General features: G+C 35.6%; 2 protein-coding genes across 8 annotated transcripts in view; one reads left to right on the top strand and one right to left on the bottom strand.

Annotated features, from left to right (window-relative positions):
• Window positions 1-80: 80 nt before the first annotated feature.
• On the bottom strand, window positions 81-20,612 carry TMEM59 (transmembrane protein 59). Of its 4 annotated transcripts, none has more exons than XM_016120368.2 (9): window positions 20,186-20,416; window positions 16,720-16,752; window positions 15,681-15,786; window positions 14,043-14,137; window positions 12,363-12,515; window positions 10,751-10,832; window positions 9,794-9,878; window positions 6,308-6,416; window positions 81-720 (listed from the first exon to the last, which is right to left on the bottom strand). In XM_016120368.2, exons 1-9 carry the CDS (start codon window positions 20,372-20,374, stop codon window positions 565-567), a joined length of 1,008 nt encoding a protein of 335 aa, XP_015975854.2. In that variant the 5' UTR covers window positions 20,375-20,416; the 3' UTR covers window positions 81-564. The 4 variants fall into 4 exon arrangements, with proteins under 4 accessions (XP_015975854.2, XP_015975856.2, XP_015975855.2 ...); XM_016120369.2 differs by having other exon boundaries at window positions 208-720; window positions 9,794-9,875; window positions 20,186-20,415; XM_016120370.2 differs by lacking the exon at window positions 16,720-16,752 and having other exon boundaries at window positions 20,186-20,414.
• A 14-nt stretch (window positions 20,613-20,626) lies between these two features.
• Window positions 20,627-24,940, top strand: part of TCEANC2 (transcription elongation factor A N-terminal and central domain containing 2) — a 31,768-nt gene continuing 27,454 nt past the window's right edge. Inside the window, exons 1-2 of one of the 4 annotated variants that reach the window (XM_016120381.2) lie at window positions 20,627-20,715; window positions 21,629-21,762. In XM_016120381.2, the coding sequence (XP_015975867.2) occupies window positions 21,661-21,762 (102 nt within the window). In that variant the 5' untranslated portion in view covers window positions 20,627-20,715; window positions 21,629-21,660. The other 3 variants (XM_016120379.2, XM_016120378.2, XM_016120380.2) reach the window with 3 other exon arrangements.

A 24,940-nucleotide genomic window follows, 5' to 3' on the forward strand; every position in this document is an offset into this window, starting at 1 on the left:
TTCATGATTTTCACATGGGTTGGGTATAAATGAGAGAAGATTTAGAAAATTAGAAGTATATTAACTCAAAGCTCAGCATATTTATTCTTCAAATAAAATTTTAATGATTTCAGTTCAATACAACTGAAAATGTAGTGTCATTAAAGGGCATTTCCTGCTAAATTTCATTTTATAGGTTGTGGGCCATTTCTGAGCAGAAGCATCATGTTCTACTGAGTATTCAGTTTATTAATTAAGGTGATTGATAGCATCATGGGAAGAGGTGGGGAAGAACAATGATCAGCTCACAGAATTTGGCTAAAAAGAAAACAAAAACAATGCAAATAATAATAAAGTGGCTAGAGATATTAAAATTAAAATACAATCCCAAATATCCATCTCTTAAATTATTAGGAAAAAATTATAGGTAAAGTTACAGCAAATACAGTCTTTGTAAATTTGGGTAACTTTATTTGCATTTCTTAGTGATTTTAAGTCCTATATCCAATGAAACCATTTTTAAAAGCTCTATGAGGAATGGAAATTTAGATGTCTATCACACTTTTCTTTTAAAAAAAAGAGAGCTTAAATTTCTGAATGAGCAAGATTCACTTTTGTGGGTAGAGGCCCTGCTTCTTCATGATCTTCAGCTTTAGATCTAATAACCACAAGAGAAGAAGCTGGATATCTGTTTAGTTTTTGTTCATTCACAAATTCCAAGTCACCATAGATACTCAGCTTCTGCAAAAGAAAATCAATGCATATTAGCAATTTGGATAATTAGGAACCTCTCTAAGTAAGTTTTCAAATAACAATTTAATCTACAAGCATTTGGTAAAAAAAAAAAAAAATTCTATAAACATCTTCGACAATGAAGAATACTTTCCACATGTCCCAACTAAAATATTTAGAAGTATAACAACTGAATGTCAAGAAAATTGCTCACTTTAAATGGAGTTTAGTGTGGTCATACCAAAAGCACTGATTCTGGATGTTTGATGCCTTAAACGATCAATTCCTTTGAACTCTTAGCTCTCTGACCAAACTGTCAAATGATTTGGGGTAAGTTTCTCTGCTACCAAATGTTTTAACTTAATACATTTGGAAAATATATGCTATTTTAAAAGGCTGTGAGTAGAACAAAGAATATATTAAAAACATTTTAACACTGATAGAAAAGTCTTCACAAACATATAAAAGCTCCTCAAATTATTACTATCGTATCTGAGAAGACAGCACCAACAAAAGAATAAAAAGAATAAAAATGTAAAACAGAATCACTGCAAATGTCATAAAACTCACTAGAGTACAATGGGAATACCTAATATCTTTTGAAAGTAGGTCTGTTTAGATATAGGTCTATCTCCTAGAGGAGGAAAAGCGAAGTGAAAAATTTTTGCTAGGAAATGAGATAGATTTTGTTAACTCACTCCTATGACAATTCTCTGAATCATAAGTTAAGAACTGAAGTACTAATAGAGCACGTGACTAGAACCACAGAGAAGTACTTAATGTTGGAAAGGTGCATTTAAAAGATTTTGCACAAAGAGCACCTTTACGAGTTTAAGTACCTATCGATACTGTTACATGCTACAGCATTAATGAACCTTGAAAACACTCTCCTAAGTGAAAGAGGCCAGTCATAAGGGAGCATGTATTGGTTCACTATGCCTAGTGGTGGTGGTGGTGGTACTTGGGAGGAAATGGGGAGAGAATATTAAGTATGAGGTTTTTTTTTTTGTGGTGATAAAAGTGTTCCAAAAGTGACTACTGTGATGGTTGCTTACTTGCACGTTTCAGATATGGTCTGTTGCCTACTGTTTCAAGACGACTTTTCTGCAACAACAATGGTCCAGTACCTTCTACTTTTCTAGTAAGAGAATATCTTCCAGACAAATTCCATGATGGATGGATTGGACATGGATCTGATACAGTGTGGTCTCTTTAAAATCTAGAATTAACATGTGATCATTTGCTCTGGGTCATTGTGAAAGAAAACCTTCACAACTCTACCTAGCAATATTTAAAGGCCTTGAAACAGCAACCAGGAACTGTTTAAATGATTTCAAACATCAATATGGAATAAAAAGATGAAGTGAAGTGAGGAAATAGTATAAGAGAATTCCTTATTTATCGGTAGGAAGATAGTAAATAATGTCTAAAGTTGATAAAACAAAAAAAAAAATAGCAGATAAAATTTAAAAATGGTAACCACTGGAAAATTTTAAATAACTATTGATTATTATTTATCTGAGAAGTGAGGAAGAGGAAGGTTTAATTTGTTACATGATTACTTCTAAAAGTTAAACAAATTCAGTGAGTAAATATATATTTGGGTTTCAGGCATAGCTACCCAATAACCAGTAATGTGATCTAGATAAGTTAAATATTTTCTAAAACTCAGTTTCTTAAAAAAATTTAGATTAAAAAGCTGTGGTACTTATATTATTTTTGATCATCTGACTCTTTTATGAGACTTAAAGCTTCTGAATGGCAAGGTTCTTGGTCTTGTTTTTTAGACAAAGGAAATAATATTTATAGTTTAAGACATGTTTCACCCTACTTCCTGAGTCCTAGAAGCCTTTAACATTTATCTTCCATCGTGATCTATTCTTCATTGTATCTTTAACCCCTTAAACAGAGCCTGGCACATAAGTTATCCATAAATGTATGTGATTTACTAATGCAAGTGTTATTAGGAGTCTTCTAAAGCCTTTCTTAGCTGACCACATGAAATCAGAGGATCATAGACTTGACAAATATAGCAATAACTATTGCTATAGCAAATTTCTGAGGCTGCCTGATCTCTAAAAAGGAATATCCAATATTGCTGAACCCTGTTCTTATATGTCAAGTTTGACCTGCCTGACAAGGACCACTCTGGGTAACGACTCTTCATTTTTTTCTTAAATAAATAGCTCAACAAGAAAAAGTGTCACATTTATGATGTCATTGTTTCAAAAATGAAACAATGTCATTTTTGAAACAATGACATCATAAATGTGAAGGAACAGAGGGGGAAAAAAGTGGAGAAAAAAGAATCAAAATCTTTATATATCGTCACTTAAAATGACACTGTTTTAAGATCAGCCAAGGAAATGAAATTTTTTGCATACTTGATATATGAGGACTACCTAACTACATGCAAAGTAAAGATAAATTATTTCAGAGCTTTCCTAAATAAGAAAAATAAAGCTACTCATAAGTTTCTAAGACCAAAATTCCTGACCTTTATTACCATCATTTTAAGTTTTGTTTGTAGTGACTGAAAAAGGAAGCTTTTTATATTTCACATTTAAGCTCCAAGAACCAGGTCTGTACTGAAGAAACACATTCCCTCAAGAGGCTTATGATTTTCTACAAATATAAAGGATCATATATGTAAACGACATTACACAACATAAATAACACTGCTCATAGATGAATTAAAATGGAGTTTCAAGTTACTATGGAGAGGGGTCGGAAATAAAGTCAATGAAAAGGCTTTATGAAAGTAAAGTTTAAAACAGATGGCTTTTGGCCAAAAATATCCGAATAATTTTTCTAATGCTAAGTTCTCACTTATTTTTATGGTAAACAAAAGGGAAAATACCAGGAAAGGAGTATTTACACTATATTTTTAAACAGGAAACATTAAAAATCATTTATACTGAAAAGAAATCCACTAAAATGGCAATACAATATTTCTGAATGATAGGATTTTTTTTCTGCTTCTTTATCTGTACTTTACAAATTTCCAAACGAAGTATATAGTATTTTTATAATAAAAATATAGCTGAAACATTATTACCTAGGCTACATGTGGTTTCACATACAAAGTAAAGCCTAAAAGCAGTGTATCTAAATGGCTATTTTCCATACATTTTTCTAGAAATACTTAGATAACTTAGATAACTTAGACTTTACGATCACAGTGGTCTAGGCGGCATAAGTGGGAAAAGTGAGGTATTCCCCAATGAACTTAGATATAAGGGAAGAGAATTTCTCACAGAATTAAAGCTATACAATCAAAACAAAATTTATCATAGCAGAGACAACGTCTAAAAGGAAGAAAGGTTAAGGGTTATCTGAAAGGGAGCGAAAGATCTCCAGATCTATAAGATGTGACCACCACAATGAGAGGCACTGGTATATCTAAACAGTAGAAGAAGAGGTCACTTCCATAAGTTAAGTAAGGAGGTGAGAGGAAAAACTACGAAATGTCCATCTAAGAACAATGTGGATAAGAGAGAGTTTGGGCATCCTGGCTCAAAAACAGAAACCATGCAGTCTCTGTGGTGTTTATCTTTCTAGTGTCAGAGGGCACACATAGATCAGCTCCTAATATAAATCTCATAATCAACTCTTCCACTTATGATTCCAGAATCACTAAAGAAACTTAAGAGTACTGGCTTTGGAGTCATACCACCTGCGTTCAAATTCTGGTTCTACTATTTACTAGTATGTGACACTGGGACAATTAATACACTCTCTCTGGCAGTTTTTATATCTAGAAAATGGAGATAGAATTTCCATTTTTCATAGAATTAGTGAAAGGACTAAAATGAGCTAATTCATATAAAACATGTAAAACAGTGCCTAGTAGAAAGCGCTCAACATTAGTCAGTAGGCCTGGGAACCAGAATCCAGGTTGTGGTAGATTTAAGGTAAATTTCACTTGAGGCCAGCCATTCAAAAGATTACTATAGGTATTTAACTTTGTTAATATAGGATTTAAAATGCATGGGGTAACTCAAAAGAAAGTTAATAGGCACAGGCAATCTATGTAAGATGTATAATTTCATTTTATAAGGAACACTAAAATGACTAAAATATGGACATCAGAACCAAACAAGAACACAAGTAGGTAATGCAGCAAGAGGATGCCATCAGTACATTCATAAGTCGATGAATGTAACAGGAATTTATGCATTTTATAACACTTCCACAATTCCCAATCCTGTCGAACCTTATCCAATTTGTTTAATTTCCTAATTTAAGCTCTTTTAATCAAGTCAATTCCTTATACTACTTCCATAACAGTTAGCTTATTCTTGTCTGTACCTGGGAAAATTGCCCACCTCTGCCCCTCTAATCTCTGCTAATCCTTACACCTTACTATCCATCCCTCAAGATTAAGGTCAAGACCAACATTATCTAAAAGCTTTAATTGATAATCCCAGTACATAGCCTCTGCTTTCCTTAATATTTTATACATTTATTATTTTCGCCACTTAACCACCTTATCAGCCATAGGAAAGATGGCACACAGGAAAAAAAAAAAAAGAAGTTGTAAGTCAAAAGACAAGAGCTTAATTCTAGCCTCAATACTTTCATTGCTGTGCAATCCTAGGAAGGTTAACTAGACTTTGTAAGCCTGTTTACTCATCTATAAAATGGATATTAAAACCTGCTGTAGAGTACTACTGGACATTTAAGATATATACTTTGTAAATTTTAAAGAACTACAACATCATGCTGTCCTAGTTTCTAGTTGCCTATATCACATATTGTTTTAATAAAATATATATATTACCTTAATTATTCATGTGTAACTCTTATATTAAAACATATCTTAATAGTCTATTAAGACTGTTGCCGAGCACCATGCTAGGCACATGCTAATTGCTTAATATTAGGTTCTATTTTAATTTCCCTCCTTTCTTTTCTTTTTCAATTGCACTTCGGAGGCACAAGAGAACTAAAGTTTATTTCAGCTGGATTTAATATCAATAAACATCATTATACTGTATTTAGCTATATAAATAACTTTCCTTGAAAGCTAAATAGAATAATCACATTAGACTTCTCAAAACAAAATTTCTTTACCTTAACAGTTGTTTCTTAAGCCAGTTAATTTTAATTACCAAGGAAGTCATGACAGTTTTCTGTCTCTCTCAGAGTTATATACCAGAACATGTTAACTCAAAACCAAACATTCTAGTCTTGCTGCTTCTAAAGCGGCAATTACCCTTTAAGATTTGTGGCAATTAATTTAAAATTTTAAGTGATCCTAAAAGTCTTCTTTCTTAAATATCACCTTATAAACTGATGTCAACAGGTTCTTTTCAGTCTCAAAGAACAAGGGAGGGAGACACTTTATTCAAACAACCAACATATATGTAACTATGGTAGTTAGCACTACAGAAAACTGAGAGCAGTGATTCTTGAGCTGCAAACTTATAATTTTCATATGTGCCAAACCCTATGTGTGTGACTAAACCATCAAATCTACTCTCATTCTATTAGTAGAGAGGCCTTGTTTTTCTTGTTAAACAAATAAGGCATTTAGAATGGTAAATCATATGGCTGAGTCTTCCAATGACCTAAGTGTTGGAATTAAATTTACCTCAGAGGGAACATACTGCTCCACAGCTGTAGCAACAGTTGCACAACAAATCCAGAGCAATACCATCACCGAGAGGACAAGAGTTGTGGTTAAAATCCACCCAGAGTTACTGAAAAAATATCAACAATTAGTCATGTTAAAATTTCATTTATAGGAGATAATAATTAAAGGCAATCAACCTTATGTACTTAGTTTAATAATACAATTAAAACTTTAGTGTACTATCCTTAAAACTATTTCTAAAAACATATTTATAAAAGGAAATTCTATAATAGCTATTATATTAGGGTGGCATGATATCCTTTCCTCCATTTCTCAAGTTCCTGTAACATGCTGTATAACTTTTGTAATTTAAAAAATCAGACATACTGGCTCTGCTAGATGTAAAAAATTAGAGCAAATTACTGTTAAGGGTATTGAATTACTAAATGAGATAAGACAAATGAAATTGTTCTATAAATAGTACACTGCTATAAAAATGTCATATATATCATTTTGCAAGGTATTATGATGATACTCGCTTTAAGAAAATTCAATATTCCAGAGTTAAGGTGTAGAATAGGTAAATTATGAAATCATTTGTTTTATAAAGGGATCCACAAGAGGCTTCCAGAAGTTAGCTTTTCTAGAATAGTTCAAATACTTAATTTGCTACAATTTACATATATTTCAATTTACAAGAGTAAATCTATTATGAGGCATTCTGTACCTTTAACAGTATATCTTAGTAAAGATATAGTTATATGTTTTTTTATGATGAAAATATCTTCAGGTAGAAAACCAGTTACAAGAATCAGCAACTTCAATTCTTCCCATAATTGACCTATTATTTGCCAAACTATAAAGATTCCAGGAACAGGAAAAAATATCAAGCTATTTTTAGATAATTAAGAGTCTAATTCTGAAAAACTATGGATTTAACACGGGTAGCCCAATTTTCATACCTGTGCTCATACAACACTAATAAAATACCTGGACTTACCACCATAACTCATTCACTTGATGGTTTGCCAACACTTGAACATGCTAAGGAAAAAGTATGTATAGCCATTGCACGTCTCCTGGCAAAACAGGCAGACTTTGGAAAATGCACTGCATCTAAAAGCAGAAACTCCTATGTGATGCTTTAAGTATTCCAATTTAGAAAGATAATAGAGTAAAAAATATTTTTTAATAAAAAATACCTAATTTACATATTCCAGCTCTAATCTGGGTACTAAGGAATTCCCTTCCATGAAATGAGGAGGATGTATTTGATATGTGGATTCCAGTAACAACTAGTTAATAAGGAAAACTGAAGCTCACTTTATAAGGTCAATCTGCTTTTTCAAACTCCACAACAAAACAATCCTACAGATTCTTGACTATCACCATTCTCTCTTGCTCTCCTTCCATTGCCCTTAGTTCAGGCCTCACAATTTCTTGCCTGATTTAGTTCTCCAATCTGGTTCAGGATTCTTCCTGATATTAAAACGATTACTTTCCTGCTCTTATCTAGTTCCTGTCTCCTTAGATTGGTCAAATCACCGATTCTCCTGATTCTTCACACGTATTACTGTATTTTATACATTCTTTAGGAAGCCAGCATAGCTGAAAATAATTAAACAAATGTGCAGTAACTAGCAAAAATCTCTATTCATCGTTAAGACTTATTTTCATCTTATCCGTAAATTCTCCCTTTGAAACCTCTGACAGACTTAGGTATACTCTCTGTACTGTGTATATGAGAGGTGTATATGTGTGTATACAATATACAGCAATTATTATTGTGTTGTTCACAATAATACTAGACCTAAAAACTCTGCAGAGGCAGAGACGGAACATCTTTTCTTAGGTCTCAAGTCCCTAAAACAATACCTGGCATATAACAGACTCTGGAAAAAGAAATGGCAAGTGAAAAAAAGAGTACGATCTCAATTTCTATTCTGGAAGACAAGGGTACCTTCATAACAGCTCTGTGGTATAATAAAAAGCACTGTAGTAAGAGTTAGAAGACCAGATTCCACTGACTGGTGATCTTGCTTGCAATCATGGAAAACCATGACCTTTTAGAAAGTAGATAGCTATGGCACAATAGGATGCATAGAAGATGTAGAATTAGAAAACCTAGTTTTGAATTTTAACAGTAAATGTATAACCTTGGAGGTAGTTGGTTCACCTCTCTGATCTGTCTACTTATCACAGGGTATACTGTTCTAAGAGTCACTTGAAATCACTGAGGGGAAAAAGCATTTAAAAAAGAATACTTTTTATTAAAATGTAGGATAGTATTATAATAATTTATGTTTATACACAGAAACTTCATAGGATTGAATTTCTAGTTATAGTTAGTTGTTTCCTAAGTTAAACATCTATCAAATTATTTTTAAAATATTAGATTTAAAAGAACATAAATAAGACAAAATGTTAAAGGGTACTAAGTCTCCAATAAGATGCCAGGTCGTATAGTACTGAGACTAAATCATAACTTAAGATTAGGTGATTACATAGCTTTCATAAAAGTATCAAACTGCAAAAAAAAAAAAAAAAAAAAAAGGAGAGAAAAATTGCTGGTTTTTTTTTGCAAACGGTCAAAAGCAGGTTTAGAAATGAAGAAAAGGGAAAATTCAAAGTTAAATCTTCGTTCTCTCACCCAGTAAAGAAATTTGTTCAGTAAAAGGCATTAACTTTCCAGGTTCCAATATAACCTCACTGATATGATAAAACCTGTCAAGAAACTATTTCTTTCACAAAAAATTACAGGAAGCATACATTTTGGACTAGTGCAGTATTACACCTAAAATAGAACAGCCCACTAGAGTATACACATCATGAGGGCGAGCCCTTTGCAGCTGGCTTGCTGCTCTACCTAAGTGCTTGGCCTAGTACCTGACACAGAGTAAATAATTATCAATAAGTGTTACAGTCCTCTTTCTCTTTTTCTTTAGTGGGGGGTGTTTGGGGAGGGCTCATATCGGAATTCTTGAGGAGTGGAAGCATGCATACTTTGATAAGACCCTCCTCATCCTCAGAAGGCTTGATATTCCTTCCTTAGAGAGCATAAGGTACCCATTACCCACTTTTCCATACTTAAGAATACTTGGTATAGAGCTGACGCATCTTTGTATAGAACACAAAGCCCTGCTTAATCTAAAGCACTCATCTGCCTCCCCTAGCTTTGTGTGTGGCCATGCAGCTAAAATCAAAAATCCAACCCCCAAACCATTAACATATACTTTAAAATTAAAGCTTGATTTAAATGGCTAGAGAAGCACATTTGTTAAGATAAATCAAGGAATCCTAACAAGAAAACTTTTGTACTGTAAAAAGAAAACTACTTGCTTGGGTTTTATTAAAGTACTATGCCTATCACCTTTTAAAGAAACTAAGATATCCAGAAGTACAAATTTGGTAGGGAAAAGGTCCTTTTGAGTGACTAATAATAACTTAAAAATAATACAAGCCGGATTTGATCTCTTATACTCATAAATGAAGAGGAATACTTACAGAGAGAAGCATCTTAAAAAGCCATCACTTTCTCCATCTTCAAGATAGTTTCTCTGTGCTTGTGAACTTCTCATTTGTAGATCTGCTGAAATAACAAGGTATATGTTTATGATATCCTATACTCTAAAAGACAGTCTCAAATGACTAATTCTAGATCTGTACACTGTACAGATATCCAGTTGTCTTTAAGTGTGATCTGATACATTTTATAATGAATGCAAATTCCTGTGGCATATCAAACACTAAATGGATATTCTACTACATTAAGGATTTCCTATTTTATTTTCAAATTCTCATTGACACTGATGCTTTCAGTTTAATTACACGTGGGCTTGAGTAACAGACTTTGGTTTGTTCTAAAGTTAAAGATTGCTTTATGTTATGTGCTGTCATTATCTACTCACTAAAATAATGAGAAAGTTAATTCAGTCAGTATCTAAAATAAGGTATGAGCTAGTACATTTTAAAAGATAAGCTCGGCTTTAGCTTGATGTTTTATATTCCTATGAGTTAAAATTCACTTCTAGTATAGAAATAAAAATAGAATAGGAACTCACACTTTCAGGGTCATTTCACTAGTTAGTTTATTGGGAAATATCAGAATATTTAATTAGTTTATACTCAAAACATCCCTCAAAGCAAACTAAATGTTTTTAGACTAGCAGTTTCCAAAGTATGGTCCCCAGACCAGCAGCATTAATAAAATCTGAGAACTTGTTCGAAATGCAAATTCTTAGGTCCTATCCCAGATCTAGTAAAATTGGAAACTTTGGAGGTGGGGTCTCAAAAATTTGTTTTAACAAGCTCTCCAGATCCAAATGTTCATTAAAATTTGAGAACCACTATTTTAGAAATTATTTGTTCGTCTTTCATTAATGTATAAACAATCATACAATCAATTCTACCACAACCAGATTTGATTGCTAATGTTTTTATCCCGAGCAACTTAAAACTTACAGGACATTTTGCTTAGTGATGACTCTTTCAAATTTGTAGGTTCCTGCTCCAACTGTGTTGCATACTGGATTTCTGGCTTAGACTAAAATGATAATGACAGCAATTAAGTCATTTGTACTTCTTATGCCTTTCTCAGTAGTAAGTTCTATAACACATCATCTCTATAAATATTCAAATTGAGTAAAAGTAACAGAAATATGGTATAAAAAATAAAACTCATTAACCACAATATATTTTAATTGTACATCCTAAACATCAGATCCAGTGCCTTACAAGGAAACAGACAGATTTCTGGCACCATCAAATATTTAGTTAGTTTAATTTCCTAACAACATTTTTTTAAAAATAGAAAAAAAGAGAGGGACAAATTACAACATACTGTATTAAATATCATATCCTGCAAAAATGAGTTCTAATTCTAGTTGATCAGCAATAATTTAGCAGACTGTCAACATTTTTGGCTAAATGCTTATCATCTCTATTTTTTCTCATCTGAAATATTCCATTCTCAAGTATGAGTATTCATAAATTACAACTAAACACTCTATACTTTACCTTTACATATATCACTCATCTCTATCCTAGTTATACTCAAGTTGACACAGAAAGAGAAACAGAGCTAATTTCACATCTAATCAGGTATAAATGAGACCTCCACTCTAAAAGTCAACCTAAGCTTTAACTTAAATAGCTTTAAGACAGAATCAGAGAAAATTCTTTGTTTTACTTATTAGAGACCCAAGGCTCAAGATAGTGTTAAAAATAACATACTAGCCTTAAAGTAAGCCGCTCAATTAGCAATAACAATTAAAAGATTCACTTTAATTATTATGACGAGAAAGATAGTGCCACAACGTAATTTGTGGGCTGGTGAACATGAGGAATTCAACTATGGTATTAAAAAGAAGACAGCATGGTATAATGGTATATGAGCCTTGAAGCTAAAGTGACCTGAGTCTGAAGCCTATTTGTTACTTATTGGCAGGGTGACTTTAAACAAGTTAGACTCTGTTTCCTCATCAATAAAATAGGAATAATACAATCTCCTGAAGTTGTTTGAAGATTTAAGATAAAATATGTAAATCCCTAGTACATAAGAACCTTCAAGAAATAGCTACTATTATTATCGCATCACATAGTAAATAATGAAGTAGGAAAAAGTTATCCCTCTAGAAGGTAACTCTACTTTTTCAAGAAGCTTCTTACAAGAGTTATGAGTAAAAGCACTAAAAACAACAAAATTTATGTCATATTGCTTTTCTCTAATATCCACGTGATGTATATTCATGCCGCTATTTATATTCAAAGTATATTGATTATTCTTATGTCCCAAATCTAGAGGTTTCACCTTATCAACTTAACCACTATAAAATTTAGAAAACTCAAGAGTTCTTGTTAGACAAAGACCGATGGTCTTGAAATAGGCTTCCAATGGGCAGAGAGAAGGGTAAGCCACTGCGTTGTGATATCCAAAATTTACATTACATCAAATAAGCAATTATTTTTTCATGATAAATATTTGCAACTGAATACACGCTCTATGCCAAGACATTAATTTAAAACACATACATTTACTGTTGGTATTTAGATTAATCTATGAAGCAGTTATTACCTGGAATATAACTATTTTTCCATCATCAGCCTGAAGATAAAAAGTCCATGAAGAGGTTATGAAGCTCTGTGCGGAGTCCATCATGTCACTCCAGAATGACCTTACCAGAGTTAGAGGGAAGAGTAGATGCATTTTCGGCATCAAAGACATGAGCTTTAAAAAAAAAAAATTTAAATTATGATAAATATGTTGTTTTTTGTATATGTATATTCAAGAGAGAACACAATTAAGATTCTCCAAATCCTTACTGGGACAGAGTATAAACAATTAAGTGAATCTGCTATAATTGTTAGCATCAGAGGAAACTCTTAGTTATCTATTCAAATTAACTATAGTAAAGCTTAAAATCCTTTGAATTTGCCAAAAACATATCTATAAACTGCTTGTCACCTGTATCAGAATAAAAGCCTTCTGAATTAGGTCCAAAAATGTGGAGAATTTTAAGATTTGATTAAATAAGGCCTTAAGATGTAGAAGCGAAAGGTATAAATCATACAATTCTTATCTTTAATGCTTTTATGAAAAATAAATCATGCATTAATGAACATTGATGGAAAGAAAAAGGAAAAAGTCAATCGATCAATCAAAAGAATATATGTATAAAATGTGAAGCATCTAGTAACAGGGCAGGGTGAGAAAAGTATTTAAGGGCTGAATATTTATGTAGTAAGTTACTGGTAAGATCTTAACATTAATTGGTATTATCTCCTCTCCAATTCTGACTCATAAATGTACAAAATATGCATATCGTTTTTAAGTGAAAAAGATTAGAAACAACCTATATATCCACAAATAAAGGAATACTTAAAAAGTGATACATCCATACAAGAGAATATTATGTTGTTTAAAAAACAGACATTCTTTATGTATATTTATACTAAAAAAACCACAAAACTTTATCCTTGTATATACATAATCTATCTGTACTGGTAACCATGTTTACTTTAATGGAGGACAAGTAAGTGCCTAAGACATACAGAGGTAAGACACTTTTCACTACAAATTCTTTTTACTTTTTGAGTTTTGTACCATGTGGCTATATTATCTATGCAAAAGTTAATAAAATTAAGAAACCACATGTTTGGAGTTTAGAGTACAAGGGGTGGGGAAATATAACAGATGACATAGGAATGGTAGGTAATCAGGAGCCAGGTTGTGATAAGTAGTTTGGACTTAAACCTCTATGCAGTGGGAAGCTACTAAGGTATATAAGATATGACATGATGAGATTCCAGTTCATAAAATTAATATCTGGACACAGACTAAAAGAGAAAGCAAAAGGGGTTATAGAGGGAAAATAGTTTGGAAGTTAATTTAGTAATATAGATGAGAAATGATGACAATCTGAGCTAAGGTAACTGCCATTGAGATGGGGGGAAAAAAAGGACTCTGAACTATCAATATCCCTGAGTCTCAGTTTTTTCTTATGTAAAATGGGAACAGTATCTTCACTAGACCATGAGAAAAAACAAAATGAGATTATGGATGTGAACATATCTTTTAACAGTAAAGCATTATACAAAAATATAATTGATATTTCTATTTGCAAACATATAATTTGTTTGCTGAAAACTAATTATAAAATATAACACTAAAATAGGATCGAATAGGTGATAAACATTTCAGTACAAGTGAGTGTAACCTAAGCAGGCAATTTTGAAAGGCGGTATTGTTCCATACTTGTTCTTGTCTCAATTCAGCAAATGGCAGCTGATTCTGGCAACCGAGATGGCAAGCATATTGCTCATCAGATTGGGAATATGCTTCTGTACATGCTGTAAGAGAAAAACAGTCAAATTATGAGAGAGAGAGAGAGAGAGAGAGAGAGAGAGAGAGAGAGAGAGAGAGAGAGAGAGAAAGAAAGAAAAGGGGGAGGAGACAAAAGGGATTTGGCATTTATGAAGAAATTTCTTATAAAACATTTCATCAATAGGAATTTCCAAATTGTTAACAGTAGCAAATGTATTATTTTAATAAAATATCTATCTTTTACCTTCCACAAGTCAAATGTTTCAGGTATAAATCTACTAATTACACACTCAGACTCTGGCTATATGACATTCATATGAGGGGAGCCTCATAGCTAAGACTTGCTTAGTGGAGAAAACACTGGACAGGCCTTCTGACGTTTTGGCTCCATCATTTATTTGTTGGCTGTGTACGTGACCTGGGCTGAGCTGTTTAACCTCTCTGACTATTGATTTCCATGTTTCTAAAATAGAAATACAACCATCTACTTCATGTGGTTGAACAAAATAATATAGTGATTTACACAAATATCTTATTGTTCACAACTAGATCATTTAGTTGAGAAGCAAGGGTACTCACATGGCAAGGAAAAATAAAACAAAGCAATCAGTCTAACACTCTAAATTCTGAGAAAATGGAACTTAAGAAAATATTCTACAGCAGGAGTCTGAAGTTGAAATGGGTCTCTATCATACACACTCTCTTCATTTAGTTCACCAGAGCCATTTCTTTTTGTAATAGAACACTTTATACCACTATAACAATCTTACTTTTCTTCCCAACCCAGTTATGTATTTGTACTATATTTATTGAAGATGCTGGATAATAAACTGAACAGCATTATGCACACATAAAGATGGCTGGTTAGGAGACTGAGCCATTAAAAATAAGGTTATATCACAGGCTGGATGTGAGTTATGGCAGTGATAAGAAGTAAGGCACCTCCTGCTACATTGAATAAATAGTGTAATGTAATGAGTGGAAAAATTCCATCATAGTTCTTTAAAAAGTTAAATATCAATGTTGCCCTGATTACAGTTTTCTTTTATTAAACAACTCTCTTTCAACAAAAGGTAAGAACAGTGGTTTAAGAGATGACAAAGACTCTGGTTACTTTTTGTATTGGCATGACCCACAAAGAATACACTATTAAATACTAAGTCAAAGGCCTGATTCAGTAAAAAACTTGGAGCTAAGTCAACTCGACTATGATTGAAAAGCTTAGAAAAATTATACTATCCACTGAAAAGGTAGCAATGAATTATGAGAAGGATAATTACTACTGCATTTTTCGAAACCAAGTACTCAGTTAAACAAAGGTGTCCTATCCACAGTACAAAATAAATACTGTCTCGACAAATAGATAAAATTTAAAGCCCATGAAATTTCTAGCAGGAGCTATTAAAACTCTTAACTTCATAATAATTAAAATTTAATACTTACTGTGCTGGATGACAAGTTTAAACATTATGCTTGTCATTTTCTGAGGAAAATACATTAAAAATATAACACAACTCAGAGAAAACACAAATGTTATATACTGCTGATGTCATTAGCCTAGCATCTTACCAGATTCACATTCCAATTTGGTCCGATTTAAATCAATTCCATCATCCACAAACTGACAAATTGAAAACAGTCTGCAACCTCTCTGACAAGCGTATAATTCCTCTTCCTAGGGAATTCAAGAATAGAGAGGATTACCAAAAAATAGTACTTTTCTCTCAGAGGAAAAAAAGGTAAAAAAGAAAGCAAAGTTAGTAGGATTTATTATAAACTTTCTAATAAAGTTTATAACTGAAAGAAAAATGATGAGCCAGGTAATACCTAAGACCTCTGCCATATAAAGAAGCTTTAGTTTCTTATTTTTAAAGTGATACCCAAAAAAGAAGCCTAGTGGGTAAAATTACTTATTTCCTATATTCTGTGGTCATATTTTGGAGGAAAAAACTGAAAATAAAAATAACAGTGACAATCAGAACTTTAACAGAGGTAGATATGATTAAGCAAATAACTTAGGACCAATGGCATACTCCTGCCACATAAATATTTATTTGTAATCAGGATTATTAGAAAAAGTATCATGATTAGCTTCACATGGCAAATAGTGCTATCAAGACCCCTACGAAGTGAGGTGTACATCTATAAAAACTCATACATGAAAAGATTTTTAAAACTTGGCTTATTTTAACAAAACACAAGCAAGAGCAACAGTGTAATGTATGGCAAAGGCCACTAGAATCAGCCAGAGGTGAGTGAACCTGCACAAGTTACTCTATCTAAATCTCAGTTTTTCTCATCATAAAAGGAGATAATAGCTATAAATTATCTCCAGCTCCCTCAATAATGCTGGAAGACAGCTATCCTAGCACAGTGCCTGAGACATAGAAGGTGCTCAATAAATGGTGGTAGTGTTAATCATAATGGATTTTTAAAATAGAAAACAATAGTTATACACATCATTGTACATGTATGGGAGCTCAAGATAGAATAGTTTCTTCATTACTGGAAAATGTTAATTGCTTATGACAATGTCTTCAACAGGCTTTCTTCAATGAAATAGAGTATTTGAAACAAATCAGTATGTGGGGGACCCCCTTCAACTTACTGTGTGATCCACTGTGTACAAACTGGCAGGCACCTAATAAGGAAGGAAACAGCATGTGCATATACCAGTTAGCAACCAATGGAATACAAAGATATGCATTTCTTTCCAGCAGAAGGATTAGTAAAATTTATGCAGAAGCAGCAATCCATTAGGAAGAGATGGCTGCAGTCTAATATTAAATAAGATTTATTATATAGCTTTGAAGGTAACACATTTTTGGACCTCAGTTCTAGTGGCATTTATTGTTAAGATGAAATTGAAAGCCTTTTAACAAAATAAGTTTCATAACTGAGTTGTTTTTGCAAGCTTTGTAAAACAATGGAACAATTCTCATATATTAGGAGCCCCCCATCCTTCCTTATATTGCACAGAGGAAGCATCGGCTCATTAATAAGAGCTATAATGCATACTATTTCATTTTCAGATGTTTTCTTCTTTTAAACCAACCCAATAAGCCCTCCGGGACTCTTCTCAGAAGAGAGTATGGCATGGTAAAAAGAGCTTAGATTTGAAGCTCAGCCTCATCATTTATTCTGTACAACTCTGGACAACTAACTTAATCTCTCTCAGGCTGTTTCCTTAGCTGTAAAACAGGGACAATACTTTTATATCAGTCTGGAATTTGAGGATTACACATTTTATACTCATAATATCATTAATATTATGTTACACTATCTAATAAATAGACATAACTTTAATAATATATTTAATGAGCACCCACAATGTGCTAGGCACCGTACTAACACTTAACATCTTATACAACACCTGGCACAGAGTAGGCATTCAAAAGGTAGCTATGAAGAATCATATTCTTGTTCCAAGTACGTTTTATTACTTCAAGGAAATAATTCATGCCCTACGTATCCCAAATGACTGGCAAGCTTTTTTAAATAAAACTTATCCCGATTTAGAGTACAGGGAGATGGTGCTTCCCACCAAACAGAGTATCAGCTAATTACAAGGAATCTCGATACTATTTATAGATTTTATACACGTTTTCATATCCTGAGGTAAGTCAAGCTAAGTATTCTCTCATTATTCAGCACTACTAATACTACATGTACCAAATTGGTTTCATGCCATGTAACAAGAAACTGCCATGTGTTAGGCACTGAGCTGAGAATGCCACATATATTATCTTTAATCCTCACACTAGCGCTGCAAGGTGTGAGGTTGTTTGTTTGTTTGTTTTAACAGCTGACAAAATTAAGTCAGGAGAAGTTAAGTGATCAGAAAGGACATACAGATAGTAAAAGTGGAGCTGGGAACGGAACCCAGGTTTGCATGGTTCCAGAGACCAAACTTCGTTAAAAAATGGCAGGCTGGCTCTAGTTAGCTTTGTTATTAACATGACTTATGTCTCTGGTTATTTGGAGCCAGGCAAACTATGCAATGGCACTTTTGAGGAAAGTTCAAGGGGAAAATATAATCATTTTTAAATAATTCCTTGTGAACAGGTAAGATACTTTATTACAACAATTCTGAAAAAGTCATTAATAAGATTTCTATCTGTCAGCTACAAATACCAGACCAAGAGAAGCTTTGTGACCTTAGAAACTCATTTCTTATATAACACGGCTCTTTCTTGAACTGCAAAGCACAGTAAATCATAGGCGGGCCAAAGAAATCTGTGAAATAAGTAAATTAAATATTTTTAATACAACTTTATTAATAGCAGGCAGCACAGTGTAGCTAGTTTTAGTACTGAGTCCTACCACTCCACTACTTGGCTATGTAACCATGGGCGATTCACTTAATCTTTCAGAGCCTCAATTTTATCAGTTGTAGAACCCTATCTTGCAGAGTGGTTATGATAATTAGGGATACTGGGTGTAAATCGCCCATGATACTGGCTAACAGAGGGCAGAGAGTTAATAAATTTTAAGTTCAGGACATGGAGCCAGATGATTTTGAGTTCCTGGTGAGAACAGCTTTAAGGAATATGTAAAAATGGCTTAGATATCACATTGAGTTTTAGAAAGTAATGGATGCTATACAAGTACCTAAAAGTTCCAAAAATGTTTATCCTTTCTTTTATTTTCTCAGCATTCTGGTTTATACTACGAATTTACTAGTAAAATCTCAAAACAAACAATCAAACAAAACTCCACAACGAAACAGTAGAATGATACAAAATAAGTCTCTACCCCAAACCAGGCCAAATCGATATTAATGAGTTTCCTCATACAATCCTCTTAGATGAGAAGTTTATAAGAGAAGAAAATAATGTATTTAGGGACACTATACATTGATTTAAGTCTGGAAGTTGAAATTTCTCATTTCTTTCTTGCTGTATTAGTATTAGTCTCTGAAAATTTTAGGATAATACCCTCCCCTACACTTTTTCTTGAAAACTGGTATTCCTCACCCAATGTAAAATACAGCAGCAAATAGGGGAAGTGATAGCATTTACATTTAAAAGACCTGAAAACACTTGCCAATAAGAAACATCCTAAATTCACTGGACCTGTCCTCGTGGTCACTTTGTAGTTGGAAAGAGCAAAAAGGGCTAGCCAGGCGGTTAAGCAAACAATACGGAGGAGATGAAGTAAAACAAAGAAAGACCAGCAACATTAGCAAAGCTCTTATAAATAAAGGTAGTGAGGGAAGGGAACATATACCCAAATCATATATAAGAAAGAGTGGGCGAGTCACCATGCAATTTAGAACGTTGAGTGAATAGAGTTCTCAAGAAGCTGAAAAGGCATCTGCGGTGGGGGGCGATGGACGACCAAGGAGTGAAAGTCACTCCTCTCCGTAAGCTATGTCCCTTTCTCCCCCGAGGGGCGGTCTCATTTCCTTACTCACTCCACGAATTGCCTGTCTTCTGCCCTGAATGGTAAATTCTTTGAATGCAAAAACCTTACTGCTTCTCTAAGCCATCCCAGTCCCTAGCGCCTTGCACACAGTGATTTAACATAGGCGCAAAGCCTTTCCTGTGCGTCTCACAACTCCTTAGGCTGATTTAATACATTTCACACCACAGCGGAACTGTCTACTCGCCTGACTCTGCAAACGCAGACCGCGCTCCCGGCCCTGAAAAGCGCTCAGTAAACGTAGGTTACGAACTAACCTTTTGCGGGCTTGCGTATCTGCTCCTGGCCCCCACACCCGCCGTTTCTTATGCTCCTTGAAGGTGAGGACCCCACATTAATAATCAGTATCCTCCTCCCCCTTGGAGTGCTCGTCTCCCCTGCTGCCCCGCAAGCTCCCGGAGGAAAGGAGTCGCATCTTACTCATCTTTGTGTCCCCCAGTCCTTTACAGGGTAGGTAGGTGCAGCACAACTTCTGGTAATTACAGTAGGGGCGGGGTGCGGGTAGGATAGTGGAAAACACGAGTTACAAAGGTGCGAGACAGCGGTTGAATGGTGGATTCAACGGCTAGGTTCCAGAGCCGACAGAGTGCAGGAGAACGGAGAGATAGGCGGCCGGGGGAGGGTTGTAGCCCAGTTCGGACGGGCCCTACCTTGGGGTAGGTGTGCAAGGGGTAGGTCAACTGACAAGCCCGATGGCAAGACGCCGTATCACCCAAGACCGAATCAAACGCTTCAGCCGAAGCGGTTCCCGAGCCTCCGGCCAAGGCCATGGTCAGCAGCAGCAGCGGCGGTAGCCCCATTTGGGCCCCGACCCAGAAGCTCCCCTTCGCCGCCGCCATTTTGTTTCCCTCTGTCACAGCAGCTCAGCTAGTTGATGTTTTCTTTTCGGAGGTTCCTCCTCCTTCCGGGACCAGCCCCTTCCCCGCCCCGCGGGCCTCCGCTTCCGCCTCCGCAGTCTCCTCGGCTCCGCCCAGACCCGCCCGAAACTGCCGCCTCCCGCCCCACCTCTGGGTCTACGAACTTCTAGGTTGGCGAGAGGAGGTGGGGCCAACCATCGCGAGTACTGGAGCGAACTGGCTCCTTCCCTTTGCGGAGCACGCTGGGGCTTGTAGTTCTCTGCAGGCTGGAGGCGCACGGCGCGGTGCTGAAAGTTGGTCTGGGAGAACCACAGCAACCTTAGGCGGGATATCGCTCGCTCCCTTCGTAATGCATTCTGGGGAGTGTGGTTTGCTGTGTTCCTGAGGCGTTCTGCAGGCGGACTGGTCCTCTTCTGAGAAACTACCGCCCTAGAAGGAAGCGTCCGTTTAGTTTCGTTACCCGTGGTCCAGGCTCGGTGGCTTCAGAGGATGTTCTCTGGAGGGGCCTAGCTGCGCCAGGGCTGCTTTTCCTGATGGGTTTCCCGTCAGACCGCTGTTAGGTTTCCTGTCCTGGGCTCATGCCTGCCGAGGGCAAAGGGAGACGGTGTGTTTACTTTTGCTCCAAGGGATCCAGAAGAGGATAGTCGCGGTTAGGGTCCTCTGACTACCAAGCAGTTCTTGCAGATGGCTGCTTGATCTTAGGATCCTGCTGAGATCTAAAGGTAGTTGTTGATTGCTGGTTACTAGTAGACCCCTTTGGATTGTGGCTATGGTGGGGGTAGTTGTTAAAGAGAGTTTCATTGAACCCAGTGGAACTCTAACCCTGCCATAACGCAGACTAAGTTGGAAGAGGCTTTAAAAGCCACCAGGTTTAATGCCTGGTATTGGAATCCCCTTCCCAGTGTGCACTCCTGAAAGCTAGGTCCTTCCTAACTCAGAAAGTAAACCCATCATTGTAACAGTTTGAGTTCTTAGGAAGATGTTTCTTTTTCAAAAGGAAATCTTCCTTTAAATTCCACCCAGTAGTCCTTATAATTCAGGAATGCTTCCAGAGTAAATAGAACCCAGTTGTGTCACTTTAGTGAACATGCATCCCAGCAGTTCTGATGATGTTTTAGAATCTTCCTTCTTTTAAAAAAAAAAAAAAAACTACAAACTTTATTTGAACTTTATCCCCCACCCACCTCCATGTCCTCTTCCTGTTCTGGGATCAGACTTGCCCTCTTTCTTGAGCAGAACACACCAAAAGTAATTGGAATCCTCTAGAAATGGATAAATTCGTCATTCGAACACCTAGAATCCAGAATAGTCCTCAGAAGAAAGATTCCGGAGGAAAGATTTACAAGCAGGCCACGATTGAATCTCTGAAGGTGAGAGGGGATCTGGGACTGGAGAAAATGTGCAGAGGGCTGTGATAGTAAGGCTGTGTGAAAGAGGTCGACCATGGGAGATGTGTGAATTATTTCTTGCTATGCTTACTCCCCAAAGTTTTCCTAACAACTACTAATTTGTTTCAACCATACCTCATACAGACTAATTTATTCCTTCACTTCTGTTACACTTTTCTGATTACTTTGGCTTTATGGTATGTTTTGCTAGTGGGTACGACAAGACCCCTAAGTTATTTTCTTCTGCAAAATTTTCTTGTCTGTTAGAAATGTTAAAGTACCAAATATGATTCTGTGTACTGTGTACAAACTCAATAAGGCTGAGTGGTATACTATACTCTTATATCTTATCTGCTGGAACTGTATGACATGGCCTCCATAGCTATAGCTGAGACTGGGAAAGAGACTTTCAATGGACTTTTTGTAACATCGTACTCAGCCTGATTTCTGTTAGCAAGGAAGAGGCCAAGATAGATATAGGATAGACAACCAGCAAGGAATCAAAAACAAAAATAAAAACCTGCCTGCTATTAGTTTCCTTTGTCTTCTAGAACCTCTCTTCCTACATTTCTGACTTTTTCTTTTCGGTTTCCTTTATTGGTTTGTCTTCCTCCAGTAGACTCCTAATATTTGTTAGGAGCTTTGTCCAGAGCTCCCCAGAGCTTTGTCACATTTTTTTGTAGTTGTCCAGGGTGACCTTATTCATTTTAAGGCTTCCCATGCTGATAACTACCATACATGCACCTCCAGCCTAGATCTCTGAGAGTGAGAGTGAAATCTGGGGCTAGAAAAAATGTGCAAAGAACTGATAGCAAGGTGGCATTCTGTGTACTTTATATACTCAGGATGGACTCCACTCCTAGATGTACTACAGGCTTACCAGAACCACATTAGAAAGGGAAGTATAAACAGAAGCCCTGGGTTATAGTACTTACTGTGTAACTGGGTGATCTTCAGCAAGTCATTTCCTTCTCTGGGATTGAACCGTATCAGTGTTTCTTTAAAGGAGCACCGTCGTCATTCAGGGCAAGATAATTTTTCATTATTTGTAACTGTCCTATGAACAGGAAGTTTAACATCCCTTGCCCTCAGACACTAGATGCCAATAGCATCTTTCATTGTGATAACCAAAAATGCCCTCGCATATTTCCAGCCTTTGATTGAGACCTACTGAACTCTAGATGATCTTTAAAATCTCTCCTAGTCTTACAGTTCTGTGACTTCATGGAACACATTCAAGTTTTTCAACTGTCTCTGTTTTTTTCAGAGTATTCACGGATAATTGTGTATAGCAGTGATTCTCAATGATGGATGGTGGTGGACAGGATTGTGCTATCAACTGGGAGAGAAAGAGAGGAGGCTAGTAATTGAACTACACATACACTCATATGTAAACACCCAAATTCTAATTTACTCCCACCTGACCCTTCTTCCTTCTGCATCTCCACTTGTGCCCCAGTTGAGACTCACTTTTAGGATGATGAGAATAAATCATGTGAAACTTATGGAATCAGAATAAACAATAGGCATATGGAATAACATTTCTACTGAATGTAATAGCTTTTCTTCCAAGCTTGTTCTTTATTCTCCTATATTTACTTTTGTATCCATATACCAATAACTAGGACTAGGAACTTAGAGACTATCCTTAGCTCTTTTCTCGCTTATATTCAGTTTTCAATTCTGTCTCCTAAAAATATTTCTTGCCCTTATATCTTCCACTTTAAATTCAAAAATCTTATCTTCCTCTAGAGTAGTGCCATAGTCTGTTAACCTATCTCCCTGCCCTTGGCATCTTGTCCTTCTCCCCTCCACACTTAAGCCAGAGAAGTAAGTCTTAAAAAAAATGGAAATCTATTCAAGTCACCTCCCTGCCTAATCCTTCAGTGGTTTCTCAGTACCTATCGATAAAGACATTTCTTTACATGACACCAAAAGTTCTCCATGACCTGGCACCTGCTTGCCTCAGTCTCTGCTGCTCTTATTTACATTTCAACCCAGTGTCAGCCACTCACAATTTCCCAGAGATGTGCTATTTCATACTTCTGTACCTTTGCATATGCTTTCCTGTTTGCCTGGAATGACTTTACTCTCTTGGAAACAATATAGTATAGTAATTAAAAACATAGACTCTAGAGCCAAATTGCCTGCATTAAAATCCCAGCTCTGCCATTACTCCTGGTGTGACCTTGGACAAGTTATTTAACCTCTCTGTGTCTTCTTATCTATAAAATGGGATTAATAATATCTTTTATAAGGTAGTTATGAAGCTTAAATGAGTCAATATATGTAAAGTACTTGGAACAGAGCCCGGCACATATTAAGTATTATGTCAGTGTTTGTTATTATCATTTACTTTATGAAATCCTATCTGGTCCCCATGACATAGTTCAAGAGTCTCCTCTGCTATGAGGCCTTTCTCGACTACCCTTCTATCCCACAGATATTTGTTCACCTTAAAAATAAAACAGCCAGTTATTTTATCAGCAAAAATGTTTTTCTTTTCAGGAATGGCAGAGAATTACAATTCTCTGCTATAGCAAGAGAAGCATGCTATAGCAAAAAAAAAATATAGGCAAGTCTAGGAAACAAAGTTTAGGGAGCTTTATAGAGAAAAAAGAGGAAATTAGGAGAGGTGCTTTGCAAGTAAGTCCATTGAAGGGAAGAGAGTGGTGATGGCTTCTCATTGACTGAGTTTTGAGGGTTCCCATTGGCTGGGCTTGTTGTGGGCAAGTAGAAAATCTTCCTTCCTTTTGTTCAGGTAGTAGAGACATTTTTTGTGGGGAATGCAAGATATGGTCACTTCCTCTTGGGGTCTGTAACTGACATGGAGTGGTGGTGCCAATAGTGCATGACAGCTCCTCCTTCTGGCCTCCTGAGTCTATTTTGAATGCAGTTTCCTTTATTCGGTTTCACATTCTCTAAGCCATCCCTATATCTTAAACATGCCCCCATCACTGCACTTCTTTGTGCTATATTATAAGTATTTCTTTACATACCTGTGTCCTGCTACACTCTAAGCGTCTCGAAAGAGTATGTCTTATTGATTTGTGACTGCAGTGCCTAGCAGAGGGCTTGGCATGTAGAAGGCTTCAATACCTTTTTCCTAATGACCAAATGAACTAAAACTCCAAAAAGCTTTGACATGGCGTATGAGACC

This window comes from Rousettus aegyptiacus, unplaced genomic scaffold, assembly GCF_014176215.1.
Source record: "Rousettus aegyptiacus isolate mRouAeg1 unplaced genomic scaffold, mRouAeg1.p scaffold_m13_p_1, whole genome shotgun sequence".
NCBI lineage: Eukaryota > Metazoa > Chordata > Mammalia > Chiroptera > Pteropodidae > Rousettus > Rousettus aegyptiacus.